Raw genomic sequence first — 16,675 nt, 5'->3', positions numbered from 1 at the left:
TTATCTTCAAGAATTATGCTAGTTACAATTATAACATTAGGAAGATTATCTTCAATTCTTCTCCAAAAATTTTCTAAGTCATCTTACTATTATCAGTGGAGGCAGTTCAAAGTCTAGCATATTTTTATTGTCATAAATAGTAACTTATCTTTTCGAAGGCTTCCGCAGATTGATGTAAATGAAGCACATCATCATAGTAACTTATTCATCATCACATTCATGGTTCAATTTAGCTTGCATAGTTTTTCAATATGTACTTTGACCATGTTTCTATCTACATATCAATACATACATACCAATTAAAGTTAATCTAACAAGGAAAAGGTGTACAATAACTTCATTTAGTTTTATTAGTCACACAAGACCATATCAAGAAGTAGAAAATTTAAGAAGAATTAGGTAAAATGATTTAAAATACGGAAAATTTGAGCATAGAATGGCATAAATAAGGGGATTATTATGTTCATGGACATATGTTTACAGGAAAATTTATGAGCATGGAAACATGGTCCAAACATATTAAAACAAAAATTTGGGGATATTAATTGGGGGCTACTATATGCAATTTGCTTTTAACTTTGTGACCAATGCAGTGACTAAAGACCAGAGAAAATATAAGGACAACTATATGGTACTCCATTAGCTAGGAATGATTGGTCAGTACTTCAATCCAACAAGGTCCTTTTATCTTCCTCTCCAAAAGCAATAATTCAAGGAAAGAACTCTCTGTGCCAAAAACCCTGGAGAAGGTCCTTCCTGAGAAGTCACGTGGCAGGGCTGCATGGCTAGCAGGATAGCGAACTTCCAGGTATTCACTTGAAAGTGGGACATCTGCGTGCTCAAATGCATACTTGCGGACCACCTGTAGAATAAAAATCCATCATTAATACTAAGGAGCCAATACAACAAGCAGCTAAATTGGTCATTGAAATTATAAAAAAACATCCACATTACCAATGAATAAAAATGAAAATGAATTAAATCATTAATATAAATGCACGATCATTCAAATAATTTCTAGATATACAGTGAAACACTTCGCACTTTCCACATAAACATTTATCAAACTACAGTGGAAACGAGACCCTAGGGCGGGCTTGCAAGGATACACTCCTGGGGCAGGGACTGTAAGCGCTAGCTTTTCTCCTCCGCACCCAGAAGGGGAAGGACAGGATGGAACAAGGAAGGAGGCGCCGTCGCCATGAGAGCCCGACGACGCCTTCGGGGAGGGGATAGGGAAGGGACGAGGAATCCCGCACCGTCACAAAGGCGGGCAGGCCCTACTAACAGCGAAACCAAGCGAAACGCAATCAATATTCTACCAATCCTAGTGGATTTTCCTATGAGGAAGAAAAATCCATCGATCGAATCGGTAGATTTATCAAACTACAGTCGACATGTTTCGCTGCACTGCAGCATTATCAAGACTACACTAGGAAATTAACCATACCATTATGAATACAAAATTACACACTCCCAAACAAATGAGAAGGTGGGGGTGGAAGGAGGGAGGGTTGGGAATTTTAAACAGACCGTTGGTCAGGGGTGAGGTAGGGGAGGGGGGATGGTGACTGTTTTCAGGTGCTCGGAAGGTTTGTTTCCCCAGTTAGCTGAGGGAGGTCAAGGAGTGGAGAATGGCAGGGAAAAACATGGTCATTAGTAATAATATCTTTCCTTCTAACAGCCGAAACGATGCACAATTGTTCCCTAATGTCCATTTTTCCCCCTTTTTCACCCATTGCATCATTTCTGGGATGAAATCAGCCTGGTGTCCATCTTCTAGGAGGTGAGCCGCAAATTGAATTTCCCTTCCTTCTTTTCAAAATCCCTCTTATGCTTTCCTGCTCTGACCATCAAACTTCTCCCCGTCTGTCCAATGTAAATCACCATACAATATCCACACTTTAGCCTATAAATTCCACTTTGGTCCCTGATATCGACATCGTCTTTTACACTGGGAAGCAAATATTTTAGGTTCTTTCTATTGCGGAAGGCTGATTTGATACCAAGATGATTTAGAAATTTACCCACTCTTAGGGAAGCACAACCAATGTAATATATTTTCCACCAACATCGAGCTTTCTCAGGTTCAAATGAATAAATCTGCCTAAGGGAAATTTCTTTCCTCTTTATCGCTACCATGTTATCTATAACAGCCACCATGAAACCATTACCTGTAGCAATAAATTTAATGATGGTTAACTCCTTACAGTAATCCACTGTGAGGGGTATGACAATAGCTCTGAGGACCATGTTGCGGAAGGCTGCTAGCTTCTGACTAGGAGGATGTTTTGAATTTGAATGGATAACACGATCAATGCATGCTGGTTTCCGATAAATACCAAACATGTGTTTACCATTCTGAATGGATATTGTTAAATCAGGAAAATTTATTCTATCATTGTCCTGGAATTCCAATGTAAACTTAATGCTTTCATTAAATAAAATAATATAACATTAAAATATGATGTTAAAAAATATACAAGCATAATATGAGTCATGTCCATTAATTACACAAAAAATATCACAAGAAGCACATTAAAAATTACCCGTAGAGGCAATTACCTGTCTAGATTTGAACTCAAAAATCTTATGTTGAGTTGCCACTTCATCATTAAATTCACTGTACACATCCATCATGGAGACTTTCTCACCAGTGCTGATGCCAGTTTTCTTGTTCACCATTTCCTCTCGAGGCAGCAAATATATCTGCAAACATGATGAATAAAAAATCATAGTATTAAATACCATTTAATTTAAAAGATTTTTCAGGGTTGACTACATGGGAACCTCATTGTTCCATATCTTGTTAAATGCTCCCTGTCATTTGAGAATTTCTTGAAAATGTAAAATGTCCTTCCCCTTTATCTTAATGCCAAATATGGCAATTGGCAAATTAAATATTCACAGATTTTTGCCAAATGATTTTATTTTTGATACAGATAAATTTTCGTGCACTGGTCTTCCACATAATGCGTCTGGTGCATTAAACATAATGATTTTTTACACATATTGACATTTTAAAGATTACCTGTCGCTCCAGATTTTTCACTGTGACACAGCAGCTGAAGAAGCTGTCCCCACTCTTCACCTTACCAAAAAGGTAAACAGTGCCAGGGGGGCCTTCAAGTGCATCCCACCAGAAGAACCTCAGAACATCCTCCCCTTCTTTGGTGAGCGATTTCTCCAAGGGAAGAGTGCCCTCCTCCAATTCCAACACTGTCTGCACAGGAGAAGGTGTATCACCTTCCCAGGGCTCTTCTTTTACGTCATTGCTCACCAACGTGCCATTGATTTTTGCTTCTGAGACGTCAGCAACATTTTCTTCTTTAATATTCACTTTCTCTAAGTCCTTCATTTCCTGCATAATTGAGAATTTTCATGTAAAGTGTGGAAAAATATATTTATTGGGATAAGAAGAGCAATTTAAATAAAAAATGGATTGACAGAAGTGATGGATCACACCATGGACGCCTACTAAAGCATCAGCCATTCCCACTGAAGAGAGACCCTATTGGTACATGTTATATGCACATACCCACTTTACAGTGACTTCGATTTACAATGGATTGGACAATTGAGCTGAATTTGCATGGGCTTTTTAAAATTTCACATTTTGCCAATTTCACCGATGCACGTATACATTTGCTTATTTTAAGCAGTTGACTTCATGAAAAGAGTATCAGTAACAATCTATTCAGTTTATACGACAGCCTTCATATGAAATATCTTGATTATCATTATTAAAATAACTGTATATCACCACAGAAAAACTATCAGTAACAGTAGAACCCTTTTCACAACAATTTGTTAAATATTTGCCTAAGAAGATGTAAGATCATAAAGGCTGGCAAAATGTGTTTATAACTCAGCCTATTGGTAACAGTGAATACATACCCAAACCTCATAGACAAAAATGAATCATGTACATACCTCAATTATTGGCTTGAAGTCTTCTGCATCTAAACTATCTTCCATGTCTTCAATAATTTCCTCCATCGGTGGATCCTCTGGGATGACCTGAGATTCAACATCTTCAATAATTTGTGATTCAGTGACATTTAATCCATTGGCCAGGCCTGAGGAATCCGTACTACCTGAAGTCGGGTAGAGAGGAGACGGTGAGTCCTTGAATAGAAAAGATAAGTGAATTAATGATTTTGGGCCTTCCCTATGGATAAGTTATCATATAACACCAACCAGATCAGCAGTTCCTCAAGTCAAAGAAAAACTATCAACTTCAATGAAATGTTTTTAGAAAAAAATAGCACATGATAGATGGATGAACGAAAAAAACATTTAAAAAATCAATTCGCTTCACTTAAAAAATCAATCAAAAAATCAAAGACAATTATTACCCCTTATAGGCATAGAAAAAAAGGATTTTGGTGAGAAATATTTTTGGAGCATTTTTTACCCGCTAAATATGGCTGTATGAGCAAGGATTTTTTAAGTAAAGCGAGATCAAACACAAATTTGAAAAAAAATCTCACATTTTGGGCAAGATCCGAGAGACTATTTCGTTTTCCTAAGCACTGATCATTTTTATACTTCAATAAATAATATTCCATCCAAGCCAAAATTTCAACATTCATTATTGGTACTGTCTTGGCATAGACAGTTGCAGTACATATTTAAAATTTTACATTAAAAATATCGAAGGGTAAGAAATATATTTGATTACATCATCTGCCATCCAGAATACAAAGCATACTGTGTTACATGGAATTCTATGAATGTAATTAAATAGACAAATACTATTTAGGGAATTCATAGAATACTAAGTTTTGGAAACTTAAAATTACCATTATATTAGACAAAGTTTTAAGAATAATAATAATGGATATGGAGGTAGAATGCTGGAAAGGAAAGAGGTATGCATAGAAATTGCCGTTCAACACTCCCAATGGCTCGTTTCTACAGAATTAGTAGGCACTTCTCACAAGAAGCAAAGCATTGAATAGAAGATGAATTTTACGAGGATAAAATTTTTATAAATCATTAAAATTCTTTATTTTACTATCTCATTTCAGGTGATTCCAATACAACAAGAAAAGCCTTTAATCAATTGACAACTAGTCACTCACCATGGAGCTGGAACTCCTCTGGGCATTCACGCCAAAAACATTTCTGCGAGCATGTGGTGTGGGTATAGATGGACTGCATCGTTGAAATGACTGGTTTACAGGAATACTCCTAATAGCTGGTAATGGCTTTAGCACTGGGGCACTGCTCAGTTCCTGAAAGAGGGTTAAACATTTTATCACTTGATTTTCCTGATCCATGATAATTATGCATCATGCCAAGGGATAAAATGAAATTATGTTGAAGAGAAATTTTGAATGATCAGAAGAAATATTATTTGATGGAATAAAAAATACACTCTAAGTAAATTAAAGTTCTAATAATCTGGTCAAAGCTAAATGCATATCCTCCAGACCTTGCCAGTAGCTAACAATTTGTTGCCTACTACGCAGAAAGGAAAGATGTACAGACAGGGCATCGAGGAACTTCAAAAGTTTGTTCACTCAAAACATAATTTTGTTAGGAATTTACAGAACAATTCTTACTCACACTTTATCCAACTCTAATTCTCAGAATCTACACCATCTACTCAGCTAAACTACTTAAAACGTTCGCAGCCATCGTTAAATTTGCCTTTTCTTCCCAGTTGGCATCAATTTTCATAAAAATGAAATCGATACAATCATGTTTAAATCAATGCACCCTTCTTTGGTATAGTTTAAAATGATGAATTGAAACAAATTTTGGAAAACCTATGCACCAATATTTAGATATTAATTAATCTCATTTTGCATATGCGACCCTCCCTTACACATTGTATTTTCTTCCATAGGTATGTCACCTAAAATACCTTCAAAATGAACAAATGAGTCGTGTTTTAGACACAGAAACAATGAAATAATTTATATACTCTTATTAAGCCTTATTGTACATTGTCTCGTGGAAAAAATCAGGTCTGTGGTAGTAAAATTCTTATGGAAACCACTTTGATAAATTAAAATTTTCTGTTCAATGATGCATTGAGTGGATTAAATACAAAGATCAAATTCCAGCAAAGGTTTCTACGGGGATGTTCATCCAGTATATACGGTGGCAAAACATTGAGCTTCACACCTTCGACCTGAAGGTGAAAGTATGGTGGCTTTTGAAACTGACATCACTCGCTTCAGACAAACATAGTTGAAGAACCCAGATAACTGCACATCATAAATACAATTATTGATTTATAATACGATATTGAATTAGAGAAAAGAAGAATTTCATAGCATAGATTAGTTTCCTGGAAATACAAAAAAACTAGAAATGTGTCGGTTCCGGTTCTCAATACTGCCGGTTCTTGGCTATGGAACCGATATCGAGAACCGATCACATAAAGTCAGTTCTTTGGAACCGGCTTGGTGCGGTGGCAACCCAGATAGCACAACCATTTGTATACAAATGGTAAATCTTCTGTAACCTTACAAATTGTACCGATTTTTGTAATACAACTGTATTACAGTTGTATTCAAACGTTTTGTATACAGATGATTTGTAATACAGTTGTAATACAAAGGCAAAATACAAGGGAATTTGTAATACGATTGTAATAGAGGACATTTGACACTGTATTACAATTGTAATACGATTGTAATAGAGGACATTTGACACTGTATTACAATTGTAATACAAATGTATTACCACAAATGTGCTGTCTGGGAAGGATTTGAATTTGGCGCCCAAAGTGGAAATGGCGTGTAGCGTATTCAAAGCCAAAAAGTGAAAATAAGATTTAAAAACATGTACATTACTTTCCGATTGCATGGGGTCCACATTTTTTTGAGAGTTGATCGCTAACACGTGCATTTAAGGATTTGTCATTTTGTCGTTCTCGCCAATATTACAGTAAAACCTCTCTTAAACGAAACTCAAGGGACCGAAATTTTGCCGTTTCGTTGATCGGGAGTTCGTTCCCCGGAGGTGATGCGCACGTTGCATCATTCTAGGGGCTCGGAAATTGAAGCAAGTCTGCATGCGTTATCTTCATTCTACCTTCGCATACTTCAAAACAGTGCTTATTTCTTCAGCTGCAATGCAAATCGCGGGCAATAGACCACATTTAGGAAGCCTCAGTTCGTATTATTCAATCACTTCGCGTGCTTTTTCATCGGTTTTCAAAAATGTATGCAACGTAGCGGTGAGTGCGAGGCCATCCCTTTATTCTCAATATTTGAAATAGAGTACATGTATTCGCGAAGTTTACACTGAAAAATTAAGAATTCGATAGATTTGACCATTACTAATATAAAGTTAAAGTAACAGCGCCAATTATAGCTTCATCATGAAATTAAGATCGCTCTACCATAACGGCGCGAGTGCGACTTTCGTCGACCCATTAATGCTCAGTGGGTGGCAGCATTTCTTTATAGTAGTCGAATCCAGAATACTCCATAGCAATATTTGCGGTCGCGGGCTTCGTAAATAATTCATTGTACTAGCATCATTTCCATCGCATTCCAGATAGACAACTGCCGATAAGAAAACATCTTGAAAGACCCTATGCAGGAGTTCTCGAAGTAAAATACGTCACGATTTTGAAAAATGAGTTTTCGAGAAATTATATTCTGCAACCCTCAGTTCGCTGGCTTCGCCGATTACGAAATTTGAGTCTATTCTAGTGAACATCAAACGACCCTTCAATATTCATGACTTTTGAGAGACCCTGCCAGGATTCACGGCTTTCGTCATCACTCTCCATCGCGTGGTCGCAGTTGACTGCAAACCGGATTGACAACTCCCGATAAGAAATTTCGATAAAAAGTTTAAACAGCTTGGAAGGCCTCATGCAGGAGTTCTTGAAGTAAAATAAGTCACGATAATGATGCTGTTGACTGCAAACCCGGTTTTTGCAAAATAACTAAATATGGTGAGAGGTGCGACACGCTTCCAAGCTTTGCAAAGCCCTTGGATTACCTGCAAAATGGTCCTCCTCAATTTCGCCGATCCCTTACATCCATTCGACAAACCAAAAACTCCACCAAAATCCGACGGTAATGCCGCTTTGCCGCAGAAATGACCCCTCGGTCGAGAGGTCGCAACTTAGCTATTGCAGTTGGGGGGAAGAAAATAACACGCACATTTTTTATTGTTAGTCCTATGTTTGGGCCCGTGCAGCGATCGAGGAAGAAATCTACTTTCCCCATGAGTGCATCAACTCCCGCCAACCACCGCTCAATTAATCCCGCTGTCATTCATGGATTTTTGCTGCTACCACAGGGGTGAGGCATCACCATTGGCCCAGTCTAAATATGGCATGTTTAGACTGTGTCGTCTTCTTCGTGCAACAATTGACGGGCGTCGCAAACCTTTTTCTCAGGAGAAAATCAACACCGCTTCACATCACGTTAGGACATCGCTACAATCGCCGACAGACAGAGACTGACCCTTAGTATAAAGCACTCAATTCAAGTAACGTCTAGATCAATGGGAAATGTTGGCTTTCGTGTCTTAAGTGCGAATATTTTTTATCCAAGATTGCGGAAAATGCAAAAGTTTCTCCTATATTTTAGATGATGTTGAAATAAACAATGTGAATGAAACAAGAGTAACTACTGAGTCATATATTAAAGATAATTAAGAGATGCAAATTTTGGCTTTCATCTTCTAGCGCGCACATTGTATCTTCCGTAATTTAGTTAAGTTTTAAAGAAGTTATCCAAGATGGCGGCCAGTGAAAAAAAATGCTTCTCGGAATTTACGCGTTGTAATTCTGTAAAGTATCTTAAACAACCGTCAAAAGAATGCGTTCGAAGTACATAGCTCTAGATATCATATCTTTGAGCGTGTAAATATTGGGACATTGAGTTATTTACGAAAGTCAGCATTAACATTTTTCGCAATTCGCCGCGAGCCGCGAGTTGGGGTCGGCGGAAACACACGACGGAAGGCTATGGTTACGGTTAATAATGACGATTCTGATTGGCTTATTCAGTGGAAGTCTCTGATTTGCCCTCCAACGCTACGAATATTAAATTATTCATATGAAAATAAAAATTTAACCGGAAAAATTGGTTATTGGGAGGTGAATTTCACTCGATCGCGCCGAAATTTCATTTCGTTGATCGGGAGTTTTCGTAAAAGATGAGTTCGTTCATCGGGGTTTTTCACTAATGTGTTTACATAGGCAATTGGCCGGACCAATAGCATTTGTTCGTTGAACGGAGCTCTTCGTTTAGCGGGAGTTCGTTAAGGTGAGGTTTTACTGTATATCATTTCTGTAGCTGCAGCCGCTTTCAAACCAGCTAATTTTTAGCATGACGGACACACAGAGAGGAAAGTGTTATATGTTTTACCTTTGCTGTGTATATTTTGTCAGGTTTTTATTTAGAAATAATATCTTAAAATTTACCAAACTTGGGTCTCTAGCAACTTGCTTATATTTTTATGTATCCCTCCAGAATTATAATTCTTCACTGATATTTTTTCATAAGGTCTAAAGGACAACAATTTGCCAAAGTGAAAGAAATCAAAGAGGATACAATTCTGAACAATTTCAAATCAAACACCAATGCAAACCTGCATTATATCTCCTAATATTTCATCTTCATCAAGCTTCACGTCTTTCTTCTTTTTGGCAGGTATATTCATAAACATATTTCTTATACTATTGCTCTTAACACCAGGTGCTGCCAATTCTTTGGAGCTATTTTGAACATTCTTCTTTGGCTTTCCTTTGGAGTTTCTCTTGGTTGCACTAGAGATCGCCTCATCATCCATATCATCATCAAATATTTCTCTTCCATCCTCAATATAGCCAGCTCCATCTAAAAAAAATTAATTTGATTAAAATGGTTGATAAAATATGATTTTTATCAGACATTTCTTGTCATTTCAACCAACTTTTGACCCTCAGCATCACTGATTTTGAACAAAATTCCCTAATTGCTGTTTGGTCACTTCAACTTTAAACAAGAAGTTTAAGTGACAAAATTTTGTGTGATTAATGGACATTTGCCCGCAATTTTTTTCTGAAAAAATAAATGCTCAGACTGAAATTTTTTAATTGTAGGCTGTCACTCAAAAATTATAACCTCCAAAATTCATCACATAATTTACACTTCAAACCGAGATGATGTGGATTAAATTTAGATATAAAAATAATAGATTTATTCTGGAATCACTCCCTTACATTGATATTCATTTAAATCATCCAAATATAAGATTCCATTAGTGCAAATCGTTTCAATACAGCAGAAAATCTTAATGAGAATTATTTATTTATTATTAGGAGTCATTAAAGTATACTGGCGATAGGTATGAATGACCCTGTAGTGATTCCAGTGAAACTTAATTAATTAACTTCTGAAAGACATTATTTCGACACAATTTCAGAATACAGTGGAACCTTGATCTATCATTTTCAGGGGGATGGATGAAAAAAACGATGAATGCAGGAAAACGTTCAATGCGGGAATGTTTGGCTAGATTGCCCACGTCCGAGGAAATGCTGGATTTTGGCGAGTAATTATATGATATTCATTAAGGGATTCAAACAAGATTTTAGCTGATAAGAGGAATATTAGTACTTTATCGAAACACTTAGGTCATATTGCTGATTCGACATATATCTCTTTCAAATATCCTAAAGGAACATGCCACCTTGTTAAAAAATGTTTGCCACTCGGCATTTACACTGCTATTATGGATTTGTCTGATGTAAAAATTCTTATCCATCAAATGCCATTTCAAGTACACGTATTTACGAGAGCAATGTGCATGTTATGCCTAAAACAACCACTTTTGCCGATGCAGTGATTGGTTGTGAGTCGGATCACAAAGGCCAAAAATAGTCAATATTTGGAAATATCCCTTTCTAACAATTAAATTTTTAATATTATAAAGGCAATGTCTAAAGCATGAACAATGTTGCCTTAATCGTCAGCGGCACGCCCACCAGGTCCTCATCTTCATCCCACTTCTTGTTTTCATCAGGTATCTCGCTCTACCCCCACCCCTGCCACAATGTGCTAGCGGACAACCCGAAGCATTGCAATACTCACGCTCTACTAGCCCGGATTCTTTTCTTCATCTTCAATTATTTTCAGTCCATCTTTTATAAAGTTCTCACTTGTGTCTTCAGAAGGGCCATGGTCCGAAGACGAATATAAATAAAACTAATAAAAATGAAACGGGACTTAGAACCCATACGGAAAACACACTCTGGTTTGAAGTCAACCCACCCTGGAAAGTATGGAACCACTCGTATGAGGTGATGTTCGGCACTAATGCTACTGCGTATGGCGTGAGCGGAGCATACTGCAGATGGTATTGCATGACCATATGACTGCGCAATGAAATTTGTTGTCATATGGAAAAGGCAACTTACCCACTCATTTCTAACAATAAGTAGCGTAGCTCTAGATGAGCAGATGAAGTCAGATTGCTTGTAGGGAGAAAAAAATATCCTGAGAAGATATCGCTTCGTTAGTAACTTTGACAAGTGAGACTTATAGCATAACTTGTCAATTATAACCTGATGTCCTGTTTTCGAAAAAAATGCCGCATCAAATGCCGAGAAGCTCAGCTGTGAGGATATTGAGATTTGCCAGAAACCACCATCGTTTTATTCCAAATATTTCCTTGCTTAAACTGATTAAATGACGTTAGAAATACATTGTGAGTGGTCTCATTCTTTTTTTAATTACGTGCACATAAATAATATTTCAATCTCATGAAAGTATAATACCAATAGCCGAAATTCATTTTTGGACATCTTGTGGGCTAATAGAGTAATAGGTGATTCATGCAGCAGTTGACCTCCAGAAACGGGGAACTTTGAAGTGAGTCGGCTGAATAGAAGTAAGCGTGTGATTAACACATTCAGTGCGGGTGACATATATATATGTCATGAGGGCTTTTCCACTCAGGCGGATGACATAAATGTATGTCTTCGGGAGTTCGTTTTTCCACTGGTCACTAGGGTGCTCCGAGCGTGCCTAGCGTTACTTTTTCACCCTCCCGCAGTTCGGGAGTGACCTTACACCATTGCGGAAGTGTCCGTTTCTAGTTCTACGTGTTCCTTCATTTTTAGTGTTTTTTTGTTTACTTTAGTGCTATTTTTGGACCAGTTTGGCAGGTTGAGATTTTTCTTTTCAATTCCTTCACCTCTATTTCATTATTCCTATCGTAAATATCATCATCATGTCTTACATATGGATTATTTTTTTTAATTTCTTTTTTTACCTTCATTTTTTATTTATTCATATTTTATGTGCTATCACAAACATTATGAGTAGACTAACTTTTTTATTAAAGATATTTATCCCCGTTTCATACTCACTACACATAAAAAAATGATCTTAGTGCGGTGCTTCAGTTAATGATGTTCTATTTGAATTTCTTTTTGTAGGAACATTTTTTATTAATGCAAATTACGTTTATCCTGGGTGATTTTTTTTGGGTCTTATTCCTACTTTTACGGCATATTTTCTCATTCGTTTCCCTAGGTCAATTACCAATCCTCTATTCATTTCAATTTTATTTCATTTTCTGAGTTTTTCATACGTGTTGGGTTAGTTGCAGATTTTCTTCCTTTTCATAAAAAAATAACATATTAATGGCGTATGCAACACTGCATTACATTATCTACAGTATTGGTCTGTATTTTGTTACTCGTTTATTTGTTTCCTTAGCTTTGTAAACAAAATTGCGGAAAAGAATAGACTCAGAGGTATTTAAAGCATTACGGCATTTAACCATTATTTATGCCCTTGAAATAGTATTTTTATCTTATTTTTTAATTTATTCATATCTTATGTGCAACCACAAAAATTATTATCAGACTTAGTTTTTGTTAATAACGTGTATTCCCGTCTAAAAACTTACTATTTTATTCCAAAATGTTTCCATGCGGTCCATAAGGTCGTATTTTATACTTTATTAATAATTTTAAAATAATTATTGCAAATTATGTTTTTTTACATAATTTGGGTTTTTTTCCTAATTTTACGGCATATTTTTTCAGTCATAGCTCCGCATCAATTACTTGTCCTCTGATCATTGTGGTGTTTTCATTTTGTAGGTCATTAATACATTCTAGTGTTAGGTGCACATACAGTCTAAATTTTCATAAAAACTAAGGTATTAATCACATATGCAACACTCCATTACACAAATTGTACTATTTTGCTGGATAATTATTAAGGCTCAAGGTTGGAGTCCCTCCCTACCAGCGGCACTCGCAGAGATTATTTCAACTTGCAAATGATATTTTCTTTGAAATAATCCTCTCATAGACGGAGAAAAATGCAGAAAGCATTTTCCTCCAAAATCCTTCACCAAGGGCCTTCACTAAGGGCATAATGGATTGGAATCCGTTGGACAGGGAGAACTGGAAACTTCCACACATGGGCGCAATTAGGGTTAACACGATTTCTAACGATTGGAGGTCAGAATTAGTGCGAGTAGCGATATTCGGGAGAAAATGTGCCGTGATAGGTTTTTAGGAATGATGCAGGCTCTTAATTTCTCCGCTAACCGTGAAGGCATCCGTAGGACAGTGACTACGATTTTCCCAGAATGTGAAGGTCAACCAGGGCCCTGTCTAAGGCCTTGCTTTCATATCATAAACGTTTGTGAGAATTTTTATTGAAATGTTTCAATCTTGCAATAACTCTGAGGTGACATAGATTTGAAAAAATGTTTATCCCAAAAATTTATATTTTTCTTGCCGTTCATTGTGTGTTCTACTTCTGTGACTTGAAAAAATTAAATCTACGGCCGTTGAAACAAAAAAATTCACATAAAGACTAATTCCAAGATATTTTCGTCATTAACCTAAGGAATCAACGGTAGAAGAAGTATTATTAATGGAAATATGAAAAATTCACTTCTTCATGCAAGGAAAATTGCATGTGTGTAATGCGGGTTGCGTGAATTGTCAATTACTGGTGACGGGTGGCATACATGTATGTCATTAGGGTTTTTTACAAATTGCTTGAAATAGAAACAAAAAAAAATGCAAATTCTGGTGTATTACTTCCAAGACCACCGTTATGAAGGAAAATCACCCATCCGTCACTGGAGGTTTCGGTGAAAATATCATCCGCATTGAATGTGTTAAGGGGGAGGCGTGAAAAAGGTATCTTTTGTTCTCGAGTAACTTGATATTTTCTTTTGAAGCTAAGGTCTTCGTAATATGATCCCTGCGCGAGCTGGGACCTTTTGTTTGATTTCAGAGAAGAGGAAAGCGTCAGAGGGGAGGAGGCGAGTGCTGAATGGAGGGGTATAGCAGATTTTGGGAAATATTACTAGTAATAATAATAATTGCTAATATTACTATCCCATGGCACAGAGCTTCTCCCTATGATAGTTCAATCTCCTGGGAAAGATTCAAACTATGGTGCCTGTCGTTATTAGCCATAATAACACATTGTAAACACTTTGTCTCGTTTTCCTCAAATGATGGATGCAGGAAAATTATAGGACGGGACCACTATCTTCAAATGATCAATGCAGGAAAACGATACTTCAGGGAACAATAGATGTGGGAAAAAATTATATCGCCTTTATAGAACTTTGTTTGGGACCAGGAACAGTAAACGATGAATGCGGGAAAATGATCAATGCAGGAACAATAGATCAGGGTTCCACTGTAATTTCACAGATAATTAAGCTATTTTAATTAAAAATAATGCAAAGCAAATGAATCAGAACATAGAACAACGGAAGATAGAAGCTGTGAAAGGGAAAAAGAGAAGGGTACTCCAGGAACTAACGGAGAATACTATCCCAAAGATAGGAGATATACAGGTGAAAGAAGGATCAGTTAGGAAAAAAACAGGAAAAGTTAAGGCAGCAGAAGAATGGATACATAGAGAGCACAGGGATAACGAAACTGCGGATCATAGACATAATGATAACGAAAGAGAAGGAAATGGATGAACTTGGAAAGAGAGCAAAGCAGAAGGATGTATAGAGAAATAAATAATAGATTATGGTAAGAAACAAAGAGGACAAGAGAGCTTTGGTGGAAAGGGAAGTGTGAAGAAATGGAAAAGTTTCAGAAGAAAGGAGAGGTAGGCACTTTGTACACCAAAGTAAAGTAGCTATCAGTTGGTAAAAGATGGCAAGCCATGTCAAAGATAAAGACTAAGAAAGGAAAGCAGAAAGATGAGGTAAAATGAGCGATCAAGGAAAAAGAGAGAGGGTCAAAACGGGAAGGTTACTTAAGGCAAGTGCCTTAAGACAAGAAAGAAATTACAGTTCTAAATATCTTCGAATCAACAAGATACTGCAGAGTGGAAGAAAAAGAGGTCACATAGGAGGAAAAGAAATGTCCAGAGAAAGGAACGCGTAAGCAATGCACGAAGGTCGACTTCGCAAAATAACAAAGACAGCTGTGCAGGGTATGGGGACCAACTTTTTAAAGTGACTGTACATAAAATATATGGGCACAAATAAGTATCTTCAGAAAGATATGAAGAGTGACAGCATCATGTATGATATGCCAGTTAATGACAGAACAACATCAAAACGCAGAATCTATGATACCATACCACAAGAATGATCTAATATGTTTGAACAATGTAGTGCCATTAAAATCTATCCACGAAGGTTTATTCAAGCGATTTTGCTCACTCTCATTCGGAAGATTTAAAAATTAATGCTAATCCAACAGACCGTTAAAATAATACAGATAACGGAATCAATGTGAAGAGAGTTTCTAATATTTAAAAGAGTACCAAAACGGCGAGAAACACCTTCAGTGACCATTTGGAATTTGAGGTATTGAAAGCCGGTTTCCATAGTTTACCAGAGATTTCATTGTATCAGCATTCATTTTCTCATAGAGAATGGATGTTGTAGAGGCTTGCGACAGAGGAACCGATCTCACTAAGCATTACCTCGGTCATATGGCTATTAAGGAGGCTTTAGGGCTTCACCTTAGAGTACAGGTGAATCGATCAAGGGAATGAAATTTAGGGTTTCTCTGCTAATTCTATAAATATAAATAAAATTCAAAACGTAAGAGGAGCGCATTAAAATAACTGCGAGAGAGTTGTTAAGCAATCGAAAGTAAAAAATAAGGAAGCCAACAGAGAAAAACTTTAATTGTGATGGACTAATTCTTTACATTACATTAGTCTCCCGACCATAATCGATTAGGCTTGGATTACCGTTGACTTCCTGCAAGCCTGAATTAAGAATTAACTTTCAACATTACCGTCATCCTCGATCCAGTCATCGTCTTGTCGTTCCAGGACTCTCTTCGAATACTCCCTCTCATCTACTTCATCATACACATTATTTACGTCAGTGTCTTCATATTTGTGCTTACTACCTTTCAATTTCTTCAACTTCTCAAACGCAGCAGCACGACCATGTTTATCCAACTTTTGGCGCTTGGCTCTTCCGCCATTCAAATCTATCACGGTACAAACAGATTTCAGTTTAACGCCATAGAAAACACATACTTCTAAGAATAATATTGAAAATTAACATAAAATAGTCAATTTTCATCATGATACCTGTTGAATCAGCCATAATTCATGATAAAACCCCTCGACGTGATAATCAGATTACTTGCGTTACAGCACAAACTTATCAAACACCAACACGAAGTTTTCGCGGGAAAATTACAGACGACTTCCATAAAACACGCAAGCGTAGAAGT

At 36.8% G+C, this 16,675-nt stretch overlaps 1 protein-coding gene across 1 annotated transcript in view; it reads right to left on the bottom strand.

Annotated features, from left to right (window-relative positions):
* LOC124160679 (DNA polymerase alpha catalytic subunit) overlaps positions 1-16,675 on the bottom strand; it is an 86,157-nt gene extending 69,482 nt beyond the window's left edge. Inside the window, exons 1-8 of the mRNA XM_046536648.1 lie at positions 16,530-16,675; positions 16,226-16,426; positions 9,577-9,824; positions 5,088-5,240; positions 3,934-4,128; positions 3,032-3,361; positions 2,566-2,709; positions 665-862 (exon numbers count right to left, since the gene is read on the bottom strand). Of these exons, the coding sequence (XP_046392604.1) occupies positions 665-862; positions 2,566-2,709; positions 3,032-3,361; positions 3,934-4,128; positions 5,088-5,240; positions 9,577-9,824; positions 16,226-16,426; positions 16,530-16,545 (1,485 nt within the window). The 5' untranslated portion in view covers positions 16,546-16,675. The remainder of the gene's footprint in view (positions 1-664; positions 863-2,565; positions 2,710-3,031; positions 3,362-3,933; positions 4,129-5,087; positions 5,241-9,576; positions 9,825-16,225; positions 16,427-16,529) is intronic.

This window comes from Ischnura elegans, chromosome 6 (assembly GCF_921293095.1).
Source record: "Ischnura elegans chromosome 6, ioIscEleg1.1, whole genome shotgun sequence".
Classification (NCBI taxonomy): Eukaryota; Metazoa; Arthropoda; class Insecta; order Odonata; family Coenagrionidae; genus Ischnura; species Ischnura elegans.
Note: the sequence above shows the minus strand (reverse complement) of the source record. Positions and strands in the feature narration are given on the sequence as shown.